The sequence below is a fragment of the Colias eurytheme genome, chromosome 7 (genome assembly GCF_061535395.1).
Source record: "Colias eurytheme isolate Ceu_HAF_F1 chromosome 7, ilColEury1 Martin Lab GWU primary, whole genome shotgun sequence".
Taxonomy (NCBI): Eukaryota; Metazoa; Arthropoda; class Insecta; order Lepidoptera; family Pieridae; genus Colias; species Colias eurytheme.
The window spans coordinates 2,108,921-2,136,844 of record NC_142986.1 but is presented as its reverse complement, the minus strand read 5'-3'; the positions used below and the strand labels follow the sequence as shown (position 1 = coordinate 2,136,844).

At 36.6% G+C, this 27,924-nt stretch overlaps 2 protein-coding genes and 1 long non-coding RNA gene across 3 annotated transcripts in view; all 3 read right to left on the bottom strand.

Annotated features, from left to right (window-relative positions):
• Positions 1-18: 18 nt before the first annotated feature.
• LOC149906896 (uncharacterized) lies at positions 19-5,415 on the bottom strand. The gene has a single exon (XM_090103842.1). It carries the CDS (start codon positions 5,413-5,415, stop codon positions 19-21), a length of 5,397 nt encoding a protein of 1,798 aa, XP_089959968.1.
• A 9,006-nt stretch (positions 5,416-14,421) lies between these two features.
• Rh50 (Rhesus blood group-associated glycoprotein Rh50) overlaps positions 14,422-27,924 on the bottom strand; it is a 35,588-nt gene continuing 22,085 nt past the window's right edge. Inside the window, exons 7-10 of the mRNA XM_090103716.1 lie at positions 26,854-27,048; positions 24,415-24,576; positions 23,634-23,730; positions 14,422-14,587 (exon numbers count right to left, since the gene is read on the bottom strand). Of these exons, the coding sequence (XP_089959842.1) occupies positions 14,505-14,587; positions 23,634-23,730; positions 24,415-24,576; positions 26,854-27,048 (537 nt within the window). The 3' untranslated portion in view covers positions 14,422-14,504. The remainder of the gene's footprint in view (positions 14,588-23,633; positions 23,731-24,414; positions 24,577-26,853; positions 27,049-27,924) is intronic.
• Positions 20,343-21,713, bottom strand: LOC149906895 (uncharacterized). The gene is made up of 2 exons (XR_016456940.1): positions 21,532-21,713; positions 20,343-21,257 (listed from the first exon to the last, which is right to left on the bottom strand). It is a non-coding gene; the product is annotated as an uncharacterized LOC149906895 (long non-coding RNA).

The following is a 27,924-nucleotide window of genomic DNA, read 5'->3' as shown; positions in this document are numbered from 1 at the left end:
AGTTCCGGTTCCGCGCGTTCAACGCGAGCCGGACGCCTCGTTGTCTGGCCGCTCGTCGCTCCTCAACAGCTCTCCCCCCGGCGTAGCATGCGTAGCCTCCTTGGCCACGACGACGAGCTTGCTTACAGGTCTTCTAAACACGCCGCTCCTTGTTCGTACCTCTGCCACCCGCACAGCGCCATCGGGGCCGGCATGAGTGCGCACTACGACACCCATCGGCCATGTGTTGCGGGGCAACGTGTTGTCCATGATTACAACCACGTCGCCTTCCAGTACGCGCCTTGCTGTGTTTCGTGGCTCGCCGCGTGGTACCAGCGTGGGTAAATACTCTTTCACCCAGCGGTGCCAGAAATGATTCGCGAGCGCTTGACTCGCTCGCCACATCTGCCGGTCTTGCACGTCGCATTGTGTCGTCGTAGGTAGGCCCGCCGATGAGCCCAACAGGAAATGGTTAGGCGTAAGCGCCTCCGGGTCGTGCGGGTCGGCGCTCACATGCGTCAACGGTCGTGCGTTGACGGAAAACTCGGCCTCCGTAAGTAGCGTGTGTAGTAACTCCTCGCTGGGGGCCCTCTCGTGAAGCGTAGCGCCGAGCGCCGTCTTGATGGAGCGTACTAGCCGCTCCCACGCGCCGCCTTGATTCGGCGCGCCCGGCGGTATGAAACGCCACTCGGTGCGGTGTCGCAACGCTTCTTCGCTCAGTGCCGCTGCCCACTCGCCGTGTGCTTTCTTTAATTCTTCACTGGCGCCTTTGAAGTTAGTCCCATTGTCAGAGTAAATGAGACGCGGCCAGCCTCTACGCGCCGCCATACGTCTTAGCGCCATGATTGCGGAGTCGGTAGACAGCGATGCGACGATTTCGATGTGTACGGCGCGTGACGTGAGACATGTAAATAACGCGCCCCACCGCTTTTCACGCCGTCTTCCAATTTTCACTTGCATTGGTCCAAAATAATCCACTCCACAGTTAGTGAAAGGTCTGTGAAATGCATCTAATCGTGCGCGAGGCAAGTCCCCTTTGGCTGGGACTTGTGGTTTCGTACGTCGCACTTGACACAACGCGCAGCTTCTCGCGACGGCACGTACTGTTGGTCGCAAGTGTATGATCCAATACAATTGCCTTAGGTCGTTGGTCACACGCTCCCTATTTGCGTGTCCCGCTGCGCAGTGTTCTTTTAGAACTAGCAGTCGTGTGACTCGATGTCGGCCGTCTAGAATAATCGGTCGCTTCGTTTCGACCGGCGCCGTAGCCGCGTCGATGCGCCCTCTCACTCGCACGATTCCTTCTTCTAATACTGGGTCTAACTTGAATAATTTGCTCGATTTGGTGACTGAGCGCGCTTCCTGTAGTCTCTTTATATCGTCGCCAAAGCTATCGTGCTGTGCGCGCTGAATGAGCATTCGCTCTGCGCTTTGAATGTGGCGATACTCCATCTTTGTAGCGGTGCGTTTAATACGCACGTCTATGAAGGTTAACACACGCGCTATAGTACGCACTAACGTTTCGTATTTTGAGAAACGTGCGGGGTCTGGCAGCCAGTTGTACAAGGTAGGCCGCTCGTCGATGTGTAGTACGTCCACGTCGTCCTCTTCGTACTCCTCACGTTCGGTGGGCCACCGTTCTTCGTCTTCGTTTAGGAAATCCGGTCCGTAAAACCATCTACGTAGGTCTACGTCGACGTTGGAAAGTCTCGTAGCGTCGTCCGCGACGTTATGCTGCGTAGGCAGCCATCGCCACTCGGTCTTGTTGGTTAGCTCGGCTATCTCACCGAGCCTGTGTGCGACGAACGGAGTGTAGCGTTTCGCGTCGTTCCTCACCCATTGGACGACGGTTGAGGAGTCCGTCCAATAGACCGTACGTTTGATCTCGCAGCGATGTTCCCGCTTTATCGTATCGGCGAGTCTCGCGCCGATAACCGCCGCTTGTAGCTCTAGACGCGGTATGGTTTGTGTGCGTCGGGGAGCTACCTTTGCTTTAGCCGCAATCAATTTGATGTTGTAGCTGCCGTCGTCTTTGAGCGTACGCCAATACGCGACTGCAGCGTAGGCCTGTTCGCTCGCGTCACAGAAAACATGTAGCTCGACGCCCCGCGCCTTCGTAGCGTCGTAGCACCGTCGTAGGCGTAGCTTGCTGACTTGTTTCAATTGTGCAAGCCAATCCGCAAATAACTCGCCCTCCTCTGCCGGTATCGCTTCGTCCCACGATATCTGAAGGCGCCACAAGCTTTGTAGTATAATCTTCGCCCGTATAGTGAAGTGGCTTAGAAGTCCCAGCGGGTCGTAGATAGACATGACAGCGCTGAGTGCTTCCCTCTTTGTCGGCGGTCGCTCTCGCTCTCGCACCTCCGCCGGCACGCGATTCATAGATGTATTGAATCCCAATTCGTCTCGTACGGCGTCCCATATGAGGCCGAGTATTTTGGGCGTTGGTTGTGAGCCGCCTAGCTGAGTCGGCGCGGTGGCGAGCAGCTCTTGCGGTATATTTCGCAATACGCACTCGTTACTCGCGCTCCACCCACGCAATGTGAAGCCTGCCACAGCGTGCACTTTTCTTGTTTCTTCTACGGCTCTGCACGCCTCTTCTACGTTGTCGTAGCTAACGACCATGTCGTCCATATAATGGCCGTTTGTGATAGCCTCCCACGCCAACGGATACTTTTTGGCGTGGGTTTGTGCGTTATGATTACGCACGTAGTGTGCCATGAATGGCGAGCTCGCTGCGCCGAAGATCATCGATGTCATCTTGTACTGTTGCGGTGGTGAATCACGCTTATCACCTCTCCACAGAAATTGTTGTGCAGGCTGATCTTCAGGGCGAATCTTGATTCGTAAGAACATTTCTTGCACGTCCGCTGTTACTGCCACGCTTCCTTCTCTAAACCGGAAGAGTATGCCCGGTAGAGATAGCAACATGTCGGGTCCCTCTAACAACTCGTCGTTGAGACAAACTCCGTAGCTTTTCGCCGCCGCATCGAACACGAGTCTGTGTTTGCCGGGCTTGTTCGGGTTGGTGACGGCAAAATGCGGCAAGTACCAACACACGTTGCTTTTTGCTTCCGATCCGTCGCACGGTACCGCGTATCCTTTTGCAAATAAATTATTTATTTGTCGCGTGTACTCGTCGGCAAACTCCGGTGACGCGTCCATTTTCCTTTCGATGTTTGTTAGGCGACGAAGCGCGTTGTTGTAGCTGAGAGGCATGATAGTGTTGTCTCTTTTCCACGGTAGTCCGACTTCATAACCATTTTCTATTTGTTTTATAGTTTGTTGAACTATCTCTGTGGCTCTTGCGTCGGCGTCGCTAATGCGTGGTTTGTTAGCGATGCATAAGGCTTCTATTTTGAAATGTTCGGCGACCATGTCGTGCAGTCGCTCGTCGAGTTGTTGTTGATGCTCGCTATCGTGCACGTGTAGCACATTATTTTTGTTTATAAGTGCTCTCTGAGGTGCGGTTCCGTGCACCACCCAGCCGAGTTGTGTTCTTGACGCGGCCGGTTCGTCGGGACCGCCCGTGCGCAGCTCACGCGATACGATGCATTCCCAGTGATCTGTACCAATTAGCAGGCCCGCGTGCGCTCGTTCGTAACACACTTCATCGGTGGGTATATCGCGCAAATGTTCATACCGGAGAAGCGAGTTCGGTATGGCTTGTTGATGAAGTTTTAGATTTTTCATCGTTCGCGCTTTCACCGTGTGTGTGATGTCTTCGTTGTTTCCTTTTAGTTGAATGGAAACTAATTTGCTGCTTTTCTCATTTTGTTCCATGTTCGCCCCGTGTATGCAAAGAGGCAATGTGGGGCCCTCTGCGCCGATTTGACGAGCGATATCCTCGTCTATGAGAGATATAGTCGATCCCTCATCCAATAGCGCATGAGTTTTGATCTCCCCCCGTGGACCAACCACGGTGACGGGACACATCTTCAGTAACACGCTGCGTCGATGTGTAGTTGCGCGGTCCGCAACTGACATAACGGTTTCTTCCGCAGGTGTCGACGGCTCCTCCCTCGGTGCTTCGTTATGCAATGACGAATGATGTGAGCGCTGGCATTCGTTTACGCCGCACAACTTCGCCTTACAGAAATTGCGTCTGTGCTTCCTTGTAGCACATTTAAAACAAATTCCCTTTTGTTTTACTAGCGCCCATCGCTCGTTTACGCTGAGTTTTGTGTATTGCGGGCACGCAGTGAGTTCGTGGTCACGCCCACAACACGGACATGTTTTTTCTTTCTTTTCTTCATTTGTTGATACAATATTGAAGACTGCAGTTTTCCTTCGTGACGCAGGTTTCGACGTTGTTGTCGTAGCGTTGCTCATAGGCGCGTACGTGTATCGCAGCGCCTGATCTGCCTCTCGCATGAGGAAGCGAGATAGCACGATGATTTCTGGATCTATCGTTCCCTCTTGTGTGAACGCATAGTCGCACCAACGCGATCGAATATGTGGACTTAGCTTGTCCAACACCTCTCTCGCTAGCATTGGATTAAATAGATATCCTTTGCGGTCGATCGTTTGTATTGTGCAGACTATATTCTGTAGCTTAACGGCGAAGCTATTCAATTCTTTCGCCGATGTCCCCGGCCTCGGCATTTTCTTTAATTCGTCCAATGCTCTATCGATGAGTATCTCCGGCCGTCCGAAGCATTGTTCGAGTGTTCGGATTATCAGTGCAGGCGACGTCGCGGTGTGTAGTAATGCCGCCACGGCGTCTCTTGCTTCGCCTCTCAGACACGAGCGTAATCGTTGAATATTTTCCGCGTCTGAGACGTTGTACATTTCTGTCGTGTCTTTGAATGCAGCGCGAAACGGCAGCCACTCTTCAATAGCGCCCGCGTATATTGGGAGCTCTACGTGGCGCAGCCGCGGTCGTGCCATTTTCTCTAACGACGCTGCTAACTGTTCGATGCCCGTTCGGGACTTAGTCGGCGTGGGAGATCGCCCTCGTTGCACGCCGAACCGTAGCTGTCTTTCGTCTTTGTTCGGCTCCCCCCGTGTGTTTATGGGGTTCGCCTGTAGCCAGTCGTCCACCTTCTGATGTTCATCTTGTGCGGTGGTGGTGTCTTCTTGTAGATTTTCTTCCTCTATTGCCGACACCTCGACTTGAAGACGCTTCTTTACGAGCTCTTTTTCAAGCTCGAGCTCCTTGCGGTGAATGGCCGCGAGTTTTTCCGCCGCCTCTAATTCCGCCATTTTAATTCGTGTGGCCGTGCTCCCCGTGGACCGTGCCGATCTGACGGACCTTGTAGGTGATCGCCGCCGTAGTTGCGCTACGTCAGCCGACTCGGTGGCTGTGGTAGTCCTCAACTCCGACGGTGAGGCCGGAGGGTCGAGTATTAAACGTCGAGCCCTCTCCTGCCGCACTTGCTCCATAGCCCGGTCTTCCGTGTCCGCGGCTTCGCCCTGGCTGCGTGTGACGACCATGCTTCGATATTATCCCGTAGATATCGATGGCTTCTTCTTCCAGTAGGGTTTCAGCTCGCTCGTACTCTTGATCCGGCGCTCGATGGACCACTGAATATTGTGGACTGTATGTAGGTTGATGAAAACTCAGTTTCTTCCTTGATAGCTTTTATTCCTCCAAACTTGATCTCAAATTTACAACAAAATCTCACTTTATTTAAACAATTTACAATGGTATAATAACATAGGTGGCTAAACAGCCGTGGGAAACGATATTGCGGGACGGAAGCACCCCCGCCGTCGCCTACGCGCGCGCCGTCGACTACCGGGTTTAGTTCCGGTTCCGCGCGTTCAACGCGAGCCGGACGCCTCGTTGTCTGGCCGCTCGTCGCTCCTCAACAGCGGTGGATACCTGCACTTTACATCAGGTGGCCCTCCTCCCCTTTTGCTTGCTCTGCCACAAAAAGGTTACGAAATAAAACCATAAACACAGTCAGTATTATAATTTTAAATATAGTTAACGTGTTTATTTTTACAAGCTCCGTAAAAAATATTATTATTGTTGAAATTTATTTAGAATTAAAGCCAATTAAAAAAACAAAAGGTTGTTTACATTGATTCTAGTTGTCCAATATAAGACTGTATTTAGGATAAACAGGTACACAAAGTGAAGGTAGGATCAGCGTAAACTAATCTTAATCTTATCTTAATACTATTATAAAGGCGAAAGTTTGTAAGGATGTATGGATGTATGGATGTATGGATGTATGGATGTATGGATGTATGGATGTATGGATGTATGGATGTATGGATGTATGGATGTATGGATGTATGGATGTATGGATGTATGGATGTTTGTTACTCTTTCACGTAAAAACTACTGAACCGATTACAATGAAATTTAGCACACATATAGAGGGTAACTTGGATTAACACATAGGATATGTTTTATCCCGGAAATCCCACGGGAACAGGAACTATGCGGGTTTTCCTTTGAAAAAGCGGGCGAAGCCGCGGGCGGAAATCTAGTAAATAATAATCAGTCAAACAAGGCTTGTGCAAAGTTGATCTTGGTCCAGTAATTGAGTCAAGCTTGCACACAACGGTAGGTACTCGCCTATTGGATGCGAGATTTGAATTACATTATAAACTACATGATAAATTAAACAAGATATAAGTGCATAAGGTTTATAATTTTTATTTTTATGTAGGTACTTGTTCAAGCATTAAAATGATATTCATAAGTATACCTAGTTCAGGATCCATCGCCCATTTTTGCACTTGATTACTAGATATCAAGCTAATTTTCCGTGAGTAGCTTTATTTTGATGAGACACCCAATAATTTCTTGTACGAAACTGTCGATTGTGGTAGCTTACAGAGGTAACAAGGATAAAATGTTTTTATTTGATGGTTCTCAAATATTAATTTACTCTTATTCACGCCTAAATTACTGAATCTATTTCGATGAAATTTATTATAGAGATAATTTGAGATGTGAGAAAGAACAAAGGACAGATTGTATCACAGAAGAACTAAGTTATTGTTTCGCAAAGCTTAGATTACATAAGTTATTCTGCACGTTTATTTACAGTAACTATTCTATAACATCAAATAAATTCAAATTGTCCTTTTATGACTGTTCGACATAAAAGTAGTGTTTATCTATGTATGGGTGTTCTTTTGTGGGACTCTAGAGACCAAAGGCGTAGGCTGACTTTGAAGTTTCTTAGGTCAATCGATTGATCTGTGTTGTAAATACTTATATTGTATCTAGTAGTAGAACAAGATGGTAATATCACTTCAGTTTATTCTAGACTAGCTTTCCGCCCGCGGCTTCGCCCGCTTTGTCTAAAACATAATAAATTATATACTAAAACCTTCCTCTTGAATCACTCTATCTATTAAAAAAAACCGCATCAAAATCCGTTGCGTAGTTTTAAAGATTTAAGCATACACAGGGACATAGGGACAGAGAAAGCGATTTTGTTTTATACTGTATGTAGTGATGTAGTTATTTCGATATCACTGAGCTGAAGCGCTTGACCACAATCTCGCCTGATAGAAAGCTAAGATGTGCTACGATGGTACGCGCTTCCCTAGTAGGTACCGGTTCACTCGTCGCTTGAACACCCCCATAGTTTATTCATCGGGGTCAGTGGTGTAGGAATAGAACGAAGTGTGAAAAATAGAATCAAAATCAAAAATAAACATTGCTGATGGTATCTTGTAAAAAAAACAGTATTATATTATACATTTGTAACATACATGACTGTAATAATATACCACCCTATGTAATTAAACGTCTTAAAACAACACGACATAATATTTAAATTCGATTTTACGTCGATAGCTAACATTCCACAGCATTAGTATGTATGAATAATATTTAAATACCTACACATACTAAGAGCTTTTTGGCAGCAAATTTACTTACTCTATAATATTATGTCGGTTTTCTAAGCGAAGAATTTGTGTTTGCCCATCTATTTCATCATCTCAATGTACTACTGAAATGTATATAAAAAAATAAAAAAAATAAAAATATCTTTATTTCACAACCACAATTACAAAATATACAAAAACGATGGTCCCGTACTAGACTATAGTCTGTATTACGGGTACCGATGTCCTTCCATGTTACAGTTGAGAAATATAGTGACGTAATTTAAACAGAGAATAAAGTAAAAAATATATATATATATATATATAATGTAAAAGTTGTGTCTGTAGGTGTGTTTGTGAGTGTATGAGTGTGTGAGTGTGAGTGTGTGTGTGTGTGTGACATGTCTTACGTGTGTGCATGATTGGAGGAGTGTGGGTTCATGTAATGGTAGAACAGCATGAGTAGAATGTGTTTACGTTTGAATAACTTATATAGACTCTCACGTTAACAGCGGGTCTTAGAGATAATTACATTTTCTGTGTAGTAGTAATCCTTTGAGAGCAGCCATTTAGTTATAGTTTTTTTACTTTTATATCGTGATAAATTAAATATTTTCAACTCTTTATTTATTACATTATATAAGTGTGGTCCCAAATATAGAAATTGCCTACGGAAAAAGGTCGTATTGAAAGTTTGATGTTTTACTACATCTCTAGTTGAACGCTGAGTTAAATTTATGTTAGAGAAACTTACATTAATGTTTATTAGATTATGGAATTTAAGGACAGTGTCTAATATATAGAGTTGTCTAATAGATAATACATTGAATAAATTATAATATATATCCTTTGTGGGAAAACGAACTGGCTTAAAAGCTGACACCTTAAGTATTGACCTCTGGCATCTCTCTAAAGGTAGAAGAATAGTTTTATGAGTGCCACCCCAAGCTACAATACAATACCTAAGTATACTCTGACAGAGAGAAAGATAAACAGTTTTAAGTAGGTTAAGTTCAGCTACCTGTCGTAGTTTTTTAAAGGTCCAGATCAGTTTACGAGTACGAGAACACAAATTATCGATATGCAATTGCCACGTCAGACGGGAGTCTAGAATAACCCCTAGGTACTTAATATTATTAGCAATCTCAATTGTATGACAAGAACACAAACTTATGTTGTTATAATTACAAGTATGAGCTTTGATTGAGAGGTCGATCGGCAAAACATCATTTTTTAAACTGAAGTTAATACACTTAGTTACATAAACATTGACTAACATTAGTTGGACGGACTTTGTACCGGTCACTTTTCATTACCTAGCTCTTAAAGGTAATAAAAGTAAGTACATTGCAGTCTCAAGAGACAGAAATTTAACTAAAAAGATACTTGGCTATTTATAAAGCCCAAAATAACATTCCTTTGTACGAATATACTGCACTAAATCAGTTTGATTGCTTTAAAAATGTAGGCTTAAATGTCTTTTAGGGTTTAAATTAACTCAGGCCGACAAAGGATCTTGATTAATTGAGGCTGAAACAACTTGGCAGGCAATTTTTATTTTAAAAATAATTAGCCTTTGGGAAAATGACCTTTACAGTAAAAAATTGAGACCACTTAAATAGCGTTGTTTTGGTATCATCTGTGGGTTCGCTACGACTTAAAATAATAACGTTAAATGTGATGTTAGACATTCATAAGACGGGAGCACAATTTAATAACTCATCCCTTTGATAACGATATTTAATTTTTATTTATATTGCATAATTTTGTGTATTTTTTTACTGCTCTTTAGTCTTTATGACATGTTCGTATAAGCATATTATTTACCTCTGGACATTTTATAGATATAGCAGAGATGTCCGTTGGTATAAAATAAATTCTTCATTATTTTATGATTAATTTAATTAATGTTGTTCAATCATTTAAAAAATAAAGTATTCTAGTATTAACCCAATACGATAGTTCGCTTGTTTGTCCACACAAAGCACCAACCACATCTAACTATTCGATAAACAATATCATAATATAAGGAGCAAGGGATAGATCGGTTGAGTGATCATTAACATTGCCTGTTATTATGTATGTATATCTGTTTCAAACATTCGAGCTACAAAGGACTATACCTGAATGCAGTGATCTAATTAATTATTATTGCTTGCTTGTCGCAAAATAGAATGAGCCATCGCTTAAGGGATTAGGTACTTAATAAATTGCTTGAGTATTGCCAGTGTGGTATTAATTAATATTAGTGGGGATATTGAGAACTATTGTAATGCGTGGTAATGTTGTGTTGACATTTTTGTATTTTTTTTATGAAAGCTGAAATTGTCGTATGTAAGATTTTAGGTTTTACTTTGCATGTAATATTTATGTGTGTATATGTGTTTTCGTTTCAGTAAATGTATTTCCTGGTTTAAATAATTTAGAATTTAGATCATAATATTATTATTACAGGTACGACAGGGGGCATTGGTACGAAAATCAAACATCGAGATTTGATATGAGATCTGTGATAAAAATGTAAATAATCTATTAAATACCTATTTTATACTAGCTGTCCGCCCCGGCTTCGCCCGTGGTACCTACATGTTTAAACTATTCTATCTCTAAAGTTGGATCGAATTGCACATCGTGTGCGAATTTTATTATAATCGGTTAAGTGGTTTAGGAGTCCATTGAGGACAAACATGGTGACACGAGATTTATATTATATATTATACTAGATTTCCGCCCGCGGCTTCGCCCGCGTTTGCATAGGAAAACCCGCATAGTTCCCGTTCCCGTGGGATTTCCGGGATAAAAACTATCCTATGTGTTAATCCAAGTTACCCTCTATATGTGTGCTAAATTTCATTGTAATCGGTTCAGTAGTTTTTACGTGAAAGAGTAACAAACATCCATACATCCATACATCCATACATCCTTACAAACTTTCGCCTTTATAATATATATTAGATTAGATATTAGATATTAGATTATATTAAGATGTTCCTCTATCGATTAAACGAAAACCACATATGCGTGTTAAAATTTAAATAAAATTCCAACATTATTAGCATTTAATCCATACGGGGACGAACTTATATTTTCTTTCACTAGTCCAATGTTTATTTAGGGTCAAAATGTTTTCTTTTAGTAATTACATTAAACTAAATACCGCAATCCTAAACAAACGGTTATAATAATGTGTTTACGTTGAAGTTAAAACATTTCACTCGATATTTTCTTTTGATGTTGGATTTGATGCTAGAATTATTATGTTATCACGAAATTTAGTTTAGCATCCGTGAAATTTTCAACAACTATAGATATAGTGTGCTTTCATACTTTATAATAGATAAGTGTTAAGTAATTCAAGACTTTATAAAATTTGAATTTGTAATAATTATATTAGAATCATAGAGCAACTTCTGTGAACAAATAGTTATTTACATCAGTTTGAATGAGCTTTTAATTTCTTAATAAGTTAGGTAGAAGCTTTATTTAGGTTTCTTTATGCTTTGAGTGAGGTCAAACGTTGCTGTTCTACAGAAACATACCATGGTTGCAGCTTGGCTTTTCTTCGGTTTTTCATACACTGAAAGTTGGGTGACGTCATAGACCTTAATATTTCAGGTACATATATTATAATATGTTTGGTTAAAATACTTTTTAAAAAGAGAACATTGAAAACACTGCTCTACCATATATGAAACAAATATTCTCGACAAGAAGACAAGATAAATATGTGTAGCAAATCTATACATTTTCCGTGTTCAAATACCTAATATCATTAAACTATAAACACACCCGTTTAATATTCCATTTGTACAAACATGTTCACTCAATTTCCGATACATGATAACGCAAAAATATTTGGCAACAAAATTCATATTAGAGAAAGCATCTAATGTTTACCTATAATCCTATTTCCATGCGTAAACAATGTTATCGATATATTTTCCTCTGAATACCATTATTTTTAGTCCTCATGACAGCTAGTGAGCAATGCTCTGTGAATATTTTAAAGTAAAATGAACCTTATGGTTCAAAACATAAGATACAGTTATGTAAAATATTCCACGCCTCAAGGTCCCAGGTGTTGCCCCGAGCAAAATTTGAAGTGTAATATTCCGACTTCCAAATTCAAATTTCGTATTTTTCTCCTTTTTTAAAACGTCTGGCTATAGACATTATAGGTGTTATAGCGCAAACTTGTAACAAATCTTGTAACCTGTATCCTATCAATATGCCCCTTATAGTCCGGGATACATCGCCCATTTTTGCAAGTGATTACTATCAAGCTAATTTTTCGTGAGTAGCTTTATTTTGATGAGATGCCCAATAATTGCATGTACGAAACTCTCGATTGTGGTAGCTACCAGAGGTAACAAGGATAAAAAATTTTGATTTGAAGGTTCTCAAATATTTATTACGCAATTTGTAGGACAATATGTCTGTTGAATTATACAAGTATTAAATAAGTGAAAATAAAAAAATCAGCTGGTTAGTAATCATTTATGATTACTTCGTTATCGATACACATTGGAAAGGGGGACTCTTTGATCAAACCATAGATTTTGTAGGACAAATATTTTTTTCGAATAATTTAGATAATTATCTTGAGATTGAACAAAAAAAAACATTCAGTTGGTAATTAATATTTGAGAACCATCAAATCAAAATATTTTATCCTTGTTTCCTCTGGTAGCTACCACAATCGAGAGTTTCGTACATGAAATTATTGGGCATCTCATCAAAATAAAGCTACTCACGAAAAATTAGCTTGATAGTAATCACTTGCAAAAATGGACGATGTATCCCGGACTATTATTTTAAAAGATTGACGTTAACTGAAGCAATTTACGTGCTTACTAAAAAAAAGGTAAAATGTCTCAAAACAAGTACTGAAGATCTCATTTTGTTTGACTCTAGGCTTACGAGTATGCAATATCAATTATTTCAACGAAATTGGTGCTGTGGTTTAGTGAGTTTATCTACACTATAGAGATATGTAATAATTATAAAAATACATTCTTTATTTTACCCATATTCCCATTCTATATATTATAAGATATAAGATACTTTTCTATTCAGAAAAAAACTACGAGAAATCTGAACAAGAAATCAAGATTTCTTGCGTACCTTTGAATAAAGGGCGAAGGAGGCGCCGTGACTAAAATTATTACATGCCGTATCTACTTCATACGAAATACTATTTTTTCTGTGTCAGTGATGAATAGGTAATGTAAACATAATGTTATATTATATACAAGTAGCTAAATGATCAATGTCACTTAGAGAAAGACATACTAAACTAGCTTTATTTGTAATGCTAGCTGCGCTCCGCGGTTTCACCCGCGTGGCTCCGCTCCTATGAGTCTTAGCGTGGTGATATATAAAGCCTATATATAGCCTTCCTCTATGAATGAGCTATCTAACACCGAAATAATTTTTCAAATTGGATCAGCAGTTCCTGAGATTAGCGCGTTCAAACAAACAAACTCTTCAGCTTTATAATATTAAGTATAGATTGATTAATAGGCACAATAATTATACTAATATAAACTGAAAGATTAGAAGTTCGATTGCTGAATTGAGCTCATAAGTAGCCCAGTTTATAGATGTCTACACGGTACAACGGAAGACGCGGAATTGTTTCTATTCTTTATAAAAATAATTGTAAACTATTCACCGTATACTCTCATCAATTCAAATTACACACTGCATTTATAGTACTGTATTGTCGATAATCCCAATAAAACTCAACAAACGCATACCAATGCATTTAAAATACATTTAATATCAGACCATTCGACAGAATCGCATCCTTATTCCGCACCTAAATCAACTTTATATCGCGAATTCGTCGTTCGCAAAACGATTTAAAATTGGAAATAAATGCTCGCGTCGATAAATCTAAGTGAACTGAACGTACTTTGAACTGTTCCGTAATTCGCTATCGGCTTCTACTAATGTTGGCTATCGTTTGTGAAAATAAAACATTCAATTGTGACATGAGTTAAAGTATTATGAGGAAGGTTGAAATTAAACAATATATATTTTTATTTTTCTTGTAACACCACTTCTTGCAATGATTTTTTTTGTATAACTAGCTGCACTCCGCGGTTCCACTCGCGTGGCTCCCCTCCTGTTGGTCTTAGCGTGATGGTATATAGCCTTCCTCGATGAATGGGCTATCTAAGACTGAAATAATTTTCAAATCAAACCGGTAGTTCCTGAATTTAGCGCGTTCAAACAAATAAACTAACAAACTCTTCAGCTTTATAATATTAGTATAGATACGATTAAAGTAATTCTATATCTTATTTTAAAGAATTTTACTAGCCTTGAATCTTATTACACAAAGTGTCAAAGGTATTGTGAGAGTTAAATACGAACGACTTTACGAGAAGTCAATTGTTTTTCAAGGTTACCTTCCATGTAGAGGTCCATAACTCATAAGTATAAATAATATTAACAATATAAACATTGAACTTTTAAACTTTGAAGATTGAACTGATATGAAACTACCACAGATACACAGAGCTTTATCAATTATATTGATATTACCTACCTATATAACCTAGTGATTTAATTTCAAAATCAGATACATCTAAAAATATATTTATTAGAATGGGGAAGTAATAAAAAACTTAAATAAAAAAGGTAACACATATAATATCTCAAACAATATCACGCAAGTATTATGACAAGGCAGCACAAAACAGTACAAAATGATTTGATCACGGCAATTCCCAGTTCACTTCGTCATTGTATTCTTCTGTGTCCTTCAATGGCTCCAAGAACGGCAATTTAGCGATAAGACCTGAAACAAAATGAAAGAAAATATTAAATAATTGAATTTTTCATAATACTTTAGTTTTTTAAAGATTTTGAATATTCTGACACTTGAAATGGTTTGAATACACACTATATTATTATGTATCTACGATAAAAATTAAAAAAAAAAAACAATCCTTGATAAGTGTACAAAGTTTAAATTATAATCTGTCTGTTTAAAGTGCGTCAAAGTTGAGCCAAGGATGCGTGTTAATAAACAAAGTCGAGTCCTTTTGGAGCCTATTCAATATTAACAAACAGAAAAAAACCCTTCTTTTCATTTAAACAAGTGTAGATAAACTAGCCATTGCCCGTGGCTTTTGTACAATAGTATACAATAAAGATCTTAAATGTCTCGTCTTTGGACATTCCTCCGCAAAATCCTTTCCTTGACTTGCCAAAGTTCATGTTCGTAGGTCAAATAGTTTTCGAGATTTCGTGTTTCGTCAGCGAGATGATGGATCGTGTTATTGACCCCGAGTGAAGTCGAGGTGTTCGGGGAATGTTTCAATTATGAAATAAATATAAAGTTTTTTTTACATAATAATACTTCTATTATCTTATTTTGTTATAGTATAATATAAAATGTTTATCATCGAATCGAGTAAATAGTACCTAATTCAACAATTATTTTAGAACGAATTACATATTGCTTGTGCGTTTTCTGACTGCATATCATAGAATATAATATAGGTAAGTATTTTAAATATCAGAATATTAGTAGTTAACGGTCAATAATTCACCGTTAAAAAACAGATATAAACTGTACTACCCACTAATCATAATATACTATTTCACTAAGAATGAGGTCTACACTCTACATGCATTCGTTAATAGTCCAGTACTTGACTTGACTGAAACGTGTACAAACAGCTCGTATCCCTTTTCAGTAAGCGTCCAGTGACAGCCACGGGCCGATAGAAGCGAGCTTACTCCAATCCGGATTATTTCTACCACGGCAAGCCAGCGGCTGGCATGATACGATCTAAACGTGAACTGATAAACAAAGGTACGGATCTAGTAAGTTTTAGACTGTATTGGCATGTACTGCTCTAGCCAAAATGTTTTGTGAGCATTTTAAAGTGAAAGTACACGCCTACATAGATATGTGGTAGAAATGCATTGCTGATAATATTATGTTTATTATGTAAACAGTTATTTAGAGATATATTTCATACTTTTTTTTGTGGAAAGGTATAAAAAAATAAAGCAAGACAGTTCCAAATATGTCCTAAATTTGATATCTACACAATTATTATTACACTTAATGTAAACCTTGATCAAAAGTAAGATTCAAATATTAAGTAGTCCACACACTAAAGGAAACAAGCGAAAATTCAAGCGAAATCTTATTTTTAATATCTAATCGTACTAGCATACAAACGCACGCCTCACGAGTCGCGCGCAAAACGTCGATTTATTACTCGATTTATTACAAACGTTCGCGCAAATCGATTCCCAATTCGATCCCTTCATTTAGTATTATCATCAGGCGTTACATAAGAGAGATTCTCAATCCGATTGAATGATATTGATGTTCAAATAAATGGCAGGCGTCGAATTCTTTGAGATAAAACGTTCGGATTAGAGAGTGCGTAAAAACTTTTGTTCAAGACTCAAGTAACACAGTCACAGTATTTTGATAAGAACATTGTGTTCATACACCGAAATGATATGTAATAGAGATAATATTCTTACGGAGGAATATAATTTTATTGTTCCAATTCTGAAACACAATTTGTTTTATCCCATTGTAATGTTTATCGTACTGTTTACATTACATACAACATTTTCGTAAATAATTCATATTTAACATCATTTTAATTTTGACTGGAGTATTGACTGTCTGTTTTCATAATATTTCACTGTAACGTATAATATTTCAAAAATACAAACACTTTTTTATGACAAAATACAACACATTACCTAATACCTACAATAATTATCACCCTACTAAATAACACCTCATAATATTAGCGATATCAGAACCAGATAAGTTCTAGTTACTAATCCACCCAGTTTCATCCGGGATGAAAATTAAAAATAACGTGCGTTACTCCAAAAAAATTTTAACACAATCCCTAAAGCAGTTTTTGTTTTTAATCGTTACAATGAAACAGAACAAAAACCTATCCTCTGTGCAAATTAAAATCATATTCAGAATATTTCAATATATACCGAATCTTTAAAAGAATAATACGAAACAGCAACATACATCGGAAGCGCTATTCCGTGCTAAATAAGCTATATTCCCTTAACCAGCCTTTCAATTCGCAAGTACACATCGCCCCATTGTCCTCATTGTGCGAAACAAAAACAGCGCTCAATAAACAAACATTTCGTAAAATAAAACATCGTGATATTTCACCGAAATATAACGCGATACATAATTCGGCCAACTTTATACAAGTGAGCGACTGAAAGCGGTTTAAATAATAAAAGAGGGTGAAGATAGATGGTGTTCCCGCTTAGAGGCTTTTGTTTCGGGCACTGTGAGGGCGAACCCTCGTATCGGAGCTAACGAAGTAAATTGATCTACAAAGGTCAATAACAAAACGGTGTCAGATAAGGCGCCGTACTTTATGGGCCTAATGCTGATTTACATTGGTGATGCTGCTCGCACTGGATTTGCGAGTTGCTTTGTTACTTTGGAATTATCGTTATTCAATTGACTGTTTTGTAAACGAATGTTTATTTTACCAGTTCTAGCATTAAAGTTGAAGACGAATACAATTCTTAACAGTTATTTCAAATTGAATCCAACTGTATGTCTATTATTAAGCAATAAGCATATTATCAGACTGCTACCTCTAACAATACCCATTCGATTCTCGCGAGCGACTAGCGCCAATAGCTACGCGCCAGCAAATTAACGCTAGCCTCTACGAAATATTTCCCGCCGTAGCCGACAAGTTTCGCGCTTTTATCTCGTTTCACTTCGATTAGAATGAAATATTGGGCCGAGTTTCTGTATCGGGGAATCGTGTAAGCGTTTTTTTGAACACGTGATTTGTATTCGTGAAACTAGTTTAAGTGAGATACTATGAGATAGTCGGCCGCTTTTAACCGTTGAACTTTTGCATGCCGTAGATGTGCTACGAATTGATGAAAGTTTGGTATGACTGTATTGTACAGTTTATTTTAAACTTGTTCAAGTAAACTTTAACCGATATTATTGATGAATAGAATAATATTTATATTTACATATATGTAATAATTTTCTATTTAATGATCCTAGCTAATTTCAAAATTTCGTCCTCATTGTAAGTAGTGATAATAATTAAACGATGCAAATTATAATTTCATAACAGTGAAACTGTAAAGTAAAATGAGACGTAAATCTGCAGTAAATTAACATTAATAATATTAGCTTATATAAAAGCTTTTAGTACATAAACATAAAATTATTATAATTACAAAATTATACAACGGCATCTATTAATTAAGAGTGTGAGACATAAATTGATATAACTCAGTACTTAATCCGGCAATTTCGTCGAAATAACTACCTAATAATCCGTTGCATCCGCTTATGTTCACATTATAATACTTAAAGGATTATATTAAAATGTGATTCGGTTTGAATAATGGCTAATTTTTTATATATCGTGATCAGTTCCCTAATATAATATAATAATATTATCATATTTCACGCAAGTTTTATGCATTCATGCATCAGAGCATTAGTAATATAAAATATTTAAATCCTTGAATTAGTGCATAATATTGTTTTTCCGCTCTTCAATATTTAGCATAATATTGAATCATTGTTAAGCATAGATAATGAACAATCATAAAATTTATTACTTAGGGTAAAAGTATTAAAAGACATATAAAAAGTTTCAGCGTCCCGATCTACTCTTTTTACAGTAAAAAAAAAAACTTTGGATTAATTGAAAAATCTGTGCAGCTTTTAATTTCTAAAGGGATATCGATAGCGAAACAAAATCGAGTGGATATTGACAGCGTATTCTGAGTGTTGTCTTGTTTAATCGTTTGCTATTTCATCACTACATAGTCCAAAACTATCTGAATGTTTGTCTCTATGTGTATTTGTCTATCAGTAGATATTTTTAAAACCATACAACGGATTTTGATGCAATTTTTTATTCATAGAATATTCTCCAGCAAGATTTAATTATAATATAATTTATACTGTTTTATGTCGAAAATTTAGACAACGCGGGAGAAGCCGCGAGCAAGTAAGCTAATTTTACCATAAAAATGCAAAAGTATATTATTTGTCAACATATTGTAAACATCATAGTTTACACAATAATTGTTTTGAAATACGAGTATTGGTTTACAAGCTGAAGTATTGTTGTGAAATTGTAAATATCAACGTAATATGATTAATGCTACTTCAGTTAAATTTATGACAAAATTAAAAGCGACTGTTAAACAATACAATCTCGGTAGCTTGTATAACATAATATTCTTTGAACACAAATAGACAAAGGGGAAGGGTTCCTCATGATAGCTTTAAATAAGTTTTGATGGAATTTGACGTCTCAAATATTGAGGGGATTTATTTGAAAAATATTTGTTATATTTCGAGGCCCTGAAGAATCCTCCTATACCTACTCTATTTTTCAGAAACCGGCATTATACATAATATCAGTGTTATTAAAGAAAAAAAAAACAAAATATATTATATAGAGGACATAATAATTTATAATGCCGAAACATGAATGTCGATTAAGAATTATATTGTGTGTTAGCGTAATTTAAACATATTTTCAACATTTATTAATATTAAAACATTATTACAATAAACTAACTTTGATTAGATTTATTATTTTTAAAGTATTTTTATTGAGATTTATACAAGTTTAACAAACACAAAAAGCATTATTATTCCTATCTATTCCACAATTTCTATTTATTTGGGTCGATATGATCTAGTTTTTCAGCTGTAGGTTTTCGCTAAAGCAATAAACTAATATTTATTGTTATCTTTCAGCGGAATATTCACTTTTTAATCTACTTTATGAACGTTTGAAGTGTCGATATTGTGATTGTACTTGAAAGAGAAATATGCGATATTATTTTCTTTTATTTTTTGGTATTTTCTTTGACTTAACATGTATCGTATTATTAATTATACCGCCTACTTCGTATAGTAATTGTTGTACAATTGTGTGTCGATGACCGATGCGTCCTGGGTTCGATACGTAATAACTAGAAGATTTATTACAAGTATACAAGAAATTTATTACAATTTACATTCTATTCAGTTAAAACTAAAACTGGGGAGGCTGAAACTTATTGTCTGGCGTGTGTTTCATATCAACACAAAGCCTAGAACCCTAGTTTTAAATAGATACTATTGTTCAACCCAGCGGTGGCAATGATGGACGGTAATAATAATAAATGTTATAATTTAATACGGGTAAATTTTGAGTTACGAGAGGATTATACGTAGGGGAGGCCGGGGTTCGACGTTCCGATTTTGGAGTCGGAGGCAATATAAATGTAATAGAAATGTTTAAAATCAACGATTCCTATATAAAATGGTGCATAATTTATCCTTGTTTCAAATTGTAAACTTAAGTTCTTTGAAATAAGCATATATTATTGCTCAGGATATTTTTTCTGCAAAAAGTCGACAAGGAACAACTCGCCCCACAAAGGGGCTGGTTGTTCCTCAGCTGAGGTAAGTTGTTCCGCTTATTAACTCCAGTCCCTAATAATGTAGTATTAGTTGGAAAGGTATTATATAAAATAAATTAGGTGTATAATTGAATATTTATTAGAGTTTTATTTAGAAAAGTACAAAATCTTAATTTTTTTTACAAACTTTTCAACAAAATTAAAAAATGTAATGAACATAACTGCAAACATACAATAATAACAAGTGTAGTTCAACCTAATTAATAGAGATTAGAATAATAAACATTTTTAATATTACTCAATCAACTTTAACAAACGTTTGCTTGTCAAAAAAAACAAAATTATTTATTTTAATGAAAACACAAAAAATAACAAATTTTAACATTTCGAGTTATAGTTTCTTAATTCCGTCTTATAGCAATGACTTTACTGATATCAATAATCTAAACTTATAACCTACTCTGGAAAAACAGATCCATTTCAGTTACTTAAAAAAATATTCAGAGTCGTCGTCAGAATTACAATTTTGACAAACATAAGAATGAACATCTTCAGATTTCAGGCATTTTGAATGAGCCCAATTCTTACACATGACGCATTCAATCCATTGTTCACCTGGTCGTAAGTTGGAATATAAATTGCAATATATTAGATAATACCATTCCATGGTCTCTTGTCTCTTCTTCACTATCACTTCCATGATTATCTTCTTGCAGTAGTTTCCTTTTCACATTTTCTTTAACATTTGCGGATTTACTTGCCACTTTATAATTTCGCTTGTTTTTACCAGTTACTTTATTACTTCTGACTCTTTTTTCAACTTCTTTCGTCTTTATTTTACTATTGCTCTTTACTTTTCTTGCCTTTTCTTCAGCCAAAGCATTCTTTTCAGGCGTATCTGTCAGTATTGCTGATTTTCTTATTCGTCGCTTAGTTGTTACACACGATCTTGGCGGTGCTTTTGGTAAAGGTTTAATTGCTTCAGGCTCAAAAGCTCAAATGAAACCTTGCCCCGTTCGATTTTTCGTTTATAGTTTCTCATCCTAAAACAAAGTTTTAATTTTATTATTAACTTGTTCGTTACGGGGCAGGTTGTTCCGCGGAACAACTAGCCCCCCAGCAGAGGAAATTGGAACCCCAAATTCCATTTTTTAAAGTAACATCCAATTATGATAGAATACGTTTTAAAAAGCCAAAAACGATATTAAAAAGTTAATCACTATAGTTTGCTCGACAGATAATAGCAAGTAACACACAAATAGCTAGAAAATTGATTGAAATAGACCAAAAAGTATGATGACGAAAAAATTTACTTACGTAATGTTTGAGTGTCACCAATCGACTACCACGCTAACACGCGGGCAGACCGTCACTAAAATGACTGACGCAAATGCGCGATGATATGACATTTCGCGATGCACTTCACACTTATTCCTATCTCTTTTCTTGGCGGAGCTATTTCAATCGGAACAACCTACCCCCGGCACTTTGAACCCCGGCCTCCCCTACAATGCTTATAATATTCTTTTGTTTGACACAAACTTATCAACTCCTCCGAAAAAGCTTGAACAATTTATATATGTATTTTTGTTCAGATATATTCTAATGTTGTGATCGTTAACTTTTTTACACCAATAAAATATGTTAAAGGTGTCTTGGCAGAACAAAATTTACCGGGTTAGATGTGAATACCGTGTTAAACCTCTGAAAATGAGATTTACAACACATCTAACTATTTTTCTACTTTGATTTGTAATCACACTAAACTAGTGTAAATCCAACATTACATTAACTAGAAAAACCTCAGTTAAACACAGCGTATATTGACTACAAAAACATTTAAAATAAATAGAACAATGTATTCATTAACACGGCTCAGTAATGAAGCCGACCGCGGAAAAACCGCACTCGCGTTAGATTTATCATAGTTTCTGATAGTTAGAAATTGTATGTGTATGTATTAATAAATATCAGTATACAATACGTATTAATAAACACCTTTTCATCATGATTAACTATAACGTTTGGCTTTTATTAAACGAGGTCATATAAATGATAAAAGGTCAGAGACATAAGTACTCCAACGATTTCAATATATTTTTATTCGAAATGAGATTGATTGAAAATTAGAAACACTGAAATATTACTTTTAAAAATTCATTCATAATATTTTTCGTAAACAGAAACATATAAGTTCCAAAATAGCATAAAACAGCTTATTTCAGATGCGTTATACACTAAATGTAGGTGGAAACACGTAACATTTTAGCTTAGCCACGACGTAAAACCATAGTATAAAGATAAAAGTAAGTTATCTTCGAACAAATTGCGCCGTTTGTATGTACGCAGAGCGTTTGGCCACGCCCCCCTTCATGTACGTACGCAAGCTTGACACACGCACACGACGCCGCTCGGTTCCTTCTCATGGACCGGTCTCGTGAGGGCCGCGCCATTGTTGGGAGCGGTCGGTGTTTGTTTATACAATTATTATTTAAAATATCAATGTGACAAGTGATACCCTTGCGCCTCGCGACTTTAGGTACTGTGCGCTTTAAAACGGCTAAAGTCGAAAGTCAGCCTACTTGTCTCTTTATACTATGGTACAACGTTCGCGAAAGCACCATAAATTATGTATTATAACGAGTGCGTCAGTTACCAAAGTCGCGCAGGGAGGCGTTTAACGTAATATCCTTATAAATATCCGCGATAAATTCTTTGTGCGTGCACCTTACAGTTGCCGATAAAATATAGAGTGAATGAATCGTTAATTCTTTAAAGCGATTATCGAATAATATGGATGTGATATTTTTGATTTGTAAAATTAAAGCTTGAGGATTGACAGAATAAATTGTTATTATCTTTAGTAAGCTTCAACAGTAGTAGAAGATTAGGCATAAATGTTACGTCTGCCGTTAATAAACGGCCTAGCCTCTTTATTAAACGGAGCGTATAAACTTTAAAGTTGACTATTCGATTAGCTAAATCAATACACAAAATAAACATTATTAAATTTCATTTAAATTCGTCTAGCAAGACGTGTGTGGTATACAAACTTATGAATAATAAAAAGTATCGCAAACATTAATATCAAGTCTAGTAAATAAATTTATACATTTCTAAGTTACGGTTGGTTTAATAAAGTAGGTTTTTCAGCAGCTTCATATAATTTCACATTTAAATATATTATTTAACCTTTGTACACATTTGTTTACTTTGTAACTTATGATAATGAAATAACTCTTTGTTCCATTTATTTTGGATGTTTGTGTTCATTATAAGAAGAACCTACGTAATAAAAAAAAACATAATTCCATCAGGTCCACATTCCACGGGCTTAAAAAATATTATTATTTAGCCATGAGGCATTTTTTTAAGAAAATGTTTAGCAATTTAAATTTAAATATAATTTATTTACATACCTGTTATAAATCCACCCACAAATGATACAGCAAGGGTAACAATTAGAGCCAGAAATTGGTTTAAAGCTTGCTCGCTTGCCGTCCTACCCGTGCCGTCCTGTAAATGGTATAAAATATAAAAATTCTTTATATTTTAAATACAATAAAACAATTATTTCTTGCTAAAAATAAACTTATTGAATACACAAAGAAAAGTTCTAAACGTCCCTATAATATTATTTATTGGCATTGAAATAATATGAGTTATGTTTATGAATGTATTTTTAATTTCGGTATGAAGCACGTATTAATGAATTTAAACGCAATAAAATTTATTTATACCTCTGATTAAATGTTATACCAATACATAATTTCCTCAAAGGGAATCAAACACAACATTCTTGGAAACTTCATTCCATTAAAAATATGCGATGAATTAAGTCATACCTACTTCAATAGAATATAATTAATTGTATTGCAATTTTTTTTATTTTTAGTGGGATCCTGCATTATTTTTATATTTTTCGTATTTTTACCTGTGGAATATTAAACAAAACTATTCAAAAAAAATAACCTAAAAAATAATTTTGACATTGTAATAACAACATCAAATTAACTTTGAGGGTAATAATCTATATGTTTCACGAGGATTCAAAATCGGAGCTTGACTTAAATTTGAGTCAGTTTAATTTCCACCTTGAGTCTGAGTTTGAGATCGAGTTTCGGGTCTCAGATTGCGTTTTTGTTCATTATATTAAAACCAAGAATCAACATTAAAAAATAACTAAAAATATTTTCTCACCTCATGTATAGCCTCAAATACATCATGTAGTTCCTTTCCATATGTGTCCTTAGTGGCCACGGCTGCGAATATAACGGTTAGTATCCCGGAGTAGATCCCGGGCATTCCGTGTAAGTTGTTCACACCGCATGTGTCCCGGATACCGATACGTGTTAGGAGTGGCTGAAGGATAATGTATGACAAAAATTATATACAGGTTAGAATTTTCTAGTGTTATCTGGAGGAAAAGTAGTGTTAATACTATAGACATTAAACTTTGTGCGAAAATTCCATAATTTTTGTAAAGTACAATGTATTCGCTACTGATCGCCAGAAATGAGATGCATTGTGGGCCAGAGAGCGAACAAAAAAACAGGAGACAACAAACAGCTTGAAATAAAGCACCGTGGCGCACGACTAAAGAGAAGATTCATTAATTGCATTCATAGATTTTTAAAAATTTGTTAAGTTTTCAGTTTTCACTTTTATTGCATCGATTGAAAGGGTCAATTATAATAGAGATATCTAGAAAACTAGATAATGATTCGATTCTATTTATAGTTGGATCGAATGGTTATTGTACATGATCACAGGTTGACCGTCAATAGGGATGAGACTCTTTTCCTTATTACTGTATATTTTAACCTTATTTTTTATTAATTTCTTATAATTACAGAGTCTATACTGAAGTAGGATAAAAGGTGTAACGATATTAAATATCGATAAAGAATGAATAGATAATGCCCAAAAAGGTTTGATGGAAATCTTCCGTAACACTGGTTTTCTGAGAAACCTGCGTTTGCCTAAAGGATTAATAAACGGTCCATCATTTTGTTATTGCGAAATTTCGTCTAAATCTTGAGATATTTATTAATTAATATTTATTGTTTGCTTAAAAATACTCCAATATTAGATCACTTATTTACAAATTATTGTTAATCTTATCGAATGTTTTTTTTTTTATAAATTATAATACTAGGTTTCTGCCCGCGGCGTCGCCCGCGCAGTCAAAGAAAAACCCGCATAGTTCCCGTTCCCGTGGGATTTCCGGGATTGCGTCATTTTCCCGGGATGAAAAGTAGCCTATGTCCTTTCTCGGGTATCAAAATATATCCATACCAAATTTCATGTAAATTGGTTCAGTAGTTTAGGCGTGATTGAGTAACAAACAGACAGACAGTTACTTTCGCATTTATAATATTAGTATGGATTAGTATATTAGTATATTAGTATATATTAAGAATAAGAATAAAGAATAAAATAAATAAAATAATATTAGTATATTAGTATGGATAGTATGGATTATCTTAGTTCTTGGTTATCCTTAGAAGTTGTAATATATTTTAGTCTCCCTCAAAACCACAAAGCTTCTATACCAAGTACTCTATACACTTTCAAATGGTATCTAAAAGATCGGCATTCTATCTTCCAATAGCATGTTCCCAGTTTTCAAATAAAATAGTGGGACAAAAGAAAATTTAATAAGATATGGCGTGGCCAGTTCACGATCCACATTCCGGAGATATTGTCCTCGCAATGTCGATGTCAATGCGCATTACTTGCGGTTATGTGATTGTACATTTCATAATTATTTTATACTGGCTTTTGCCCGCGGCTTTGCATGTGTCAAAGAAAATTCCTATGGGAATAAGACGATGCGGTAAAAAGAAGTCCATGTCAATTTCTCCTTCTGTCTCCAGGCACAAAAGTCATATAATTAATAAGTTTATATTAAGCATTAAGATATCCAATTAGATTGTAAAAAATGATCATTTCAGACTGGTATAAACGTAAATATTGGATTGAATTTTGCCACTCATAAAATATTTTTTCGTAATTCTTCAAGAAAATGGATAATATTAATCCAATTTAACGTTTTTCTAACCGTGAAAATTTTGGAAGCAGCTAACAAATCAAGTTTTGTGTTTGTTTGACAAATTATATAACCCGCGAGCCTATCGTATCAGCATTAAGGTTATAATATCATTCTGTTGTCATTAAATAGATCCAAATGCAATCTAAAATTGTATCAAAGCAAAACTAGGTTGAAAATTCAGTTTATAAAAATAGTTTTAAAATAAAATGCAAATAATCATCGAATTTGTAAGTAAGAACTATGTTTACATTTTTATCTACTGAAACATTACATTTTTATCTTCTTGGAATTGAACTAAATAAAAACCAAGACAGAATATTTTTTTTAATTCCGACAAATAACGTTATATTAAATTTGCATTTAATGTAACACGACATACACAGGAGCCAACAAAAGCGAAGTTCTACACGGGCACCATAATATTATTATCTAGCTTACTACGAGACGCGCCAACACATCAATTCATCATAAGGTACCGGTAGTCCAGCACGCTCGCTGCGCCCGCACCGACTCCCTTTTCCTCACCGCGACCGCCGTTGCCTAGCAACCAGCAACAAACACCGTTGCCTAGCAACACCACTCACCGTCAAGTACCGGTAGCCCAGCACACTCAGCACGCCCGCGCCGATCCCCACCGCGATGGCGCCGCCCGGGCTGATGTGCATGTTGCACACAGAGCCCACCGCCACGCCGCCGGCTAGCGTGGAGTTCTGTACGTGCACCATGTCTAGCTTGCCAGCGTGGTGGCTTACCAGGGATGAGAATACGAATGTTGTTACCTGGTATATAGGAAAAAAAAATTAATTGTCTGTAAAGTCGGTTTACTGACGATAGTTGAACGTGACAACGTTCGATTGTGCTTCTTTGTCGCTCGTTCCGCGCTGTCAATTGCACTTCAAGCCTTACATGGAACGCCTCAGAGCGAGGTAACGCCGCATGAGTCATGTTTTTTCGTGCGTGCAGCCGGCGCTATCGAATTATAAGACGTTGTCACGTCAAAAAATGTGAAAAAAAAAATTGAATTTGAATTAGGTATTCTTTGTTGCATATAGCTAAACTTTACTAATAGATAAGCACCCACAAATAGAAACTATTGAGTATAACTTATCAACATACGTGTGGTATTGATAAATTTAGCTAATTGCCCATGGACACTACTGTATGATAGAATTAATACTACCTCGTTTAATATCATGTTATAAACTGACTCATAGTATTGCTAACCGTATTAAGAAATTTAATTATTTGTGACTTGGAATTACAGCTAGAAGGTAAGGATTAAAAATACCTTAAAATTTTTGATAAACCTATCACTAATTTTATATTTAAATATTATACATTGAAACTGCAATACAATTCCATACAGATTCTCTTTCACGATTAAACTCCTTTTCGCCTAAGAACTTGAAAGTGAATTCATTAAAGGAAAACCTTTTTAAAACTATTTAAATTAAAATATTTGCACCAAGAACAAATTCTCGATTCTAATGAAAATGTTATCAAGATGTTTAGGAATGTTACTGGTGGAGATATTTTCACGTTTATAGTTTTATTTTTGTATTTAGCTAAAAGCAGCTTGCAGATTATTTTGTATAAAAACATGTTAATGAATAGAGCAGCGGTGCAAATTTATTTTAATACAAATCTACCTTACA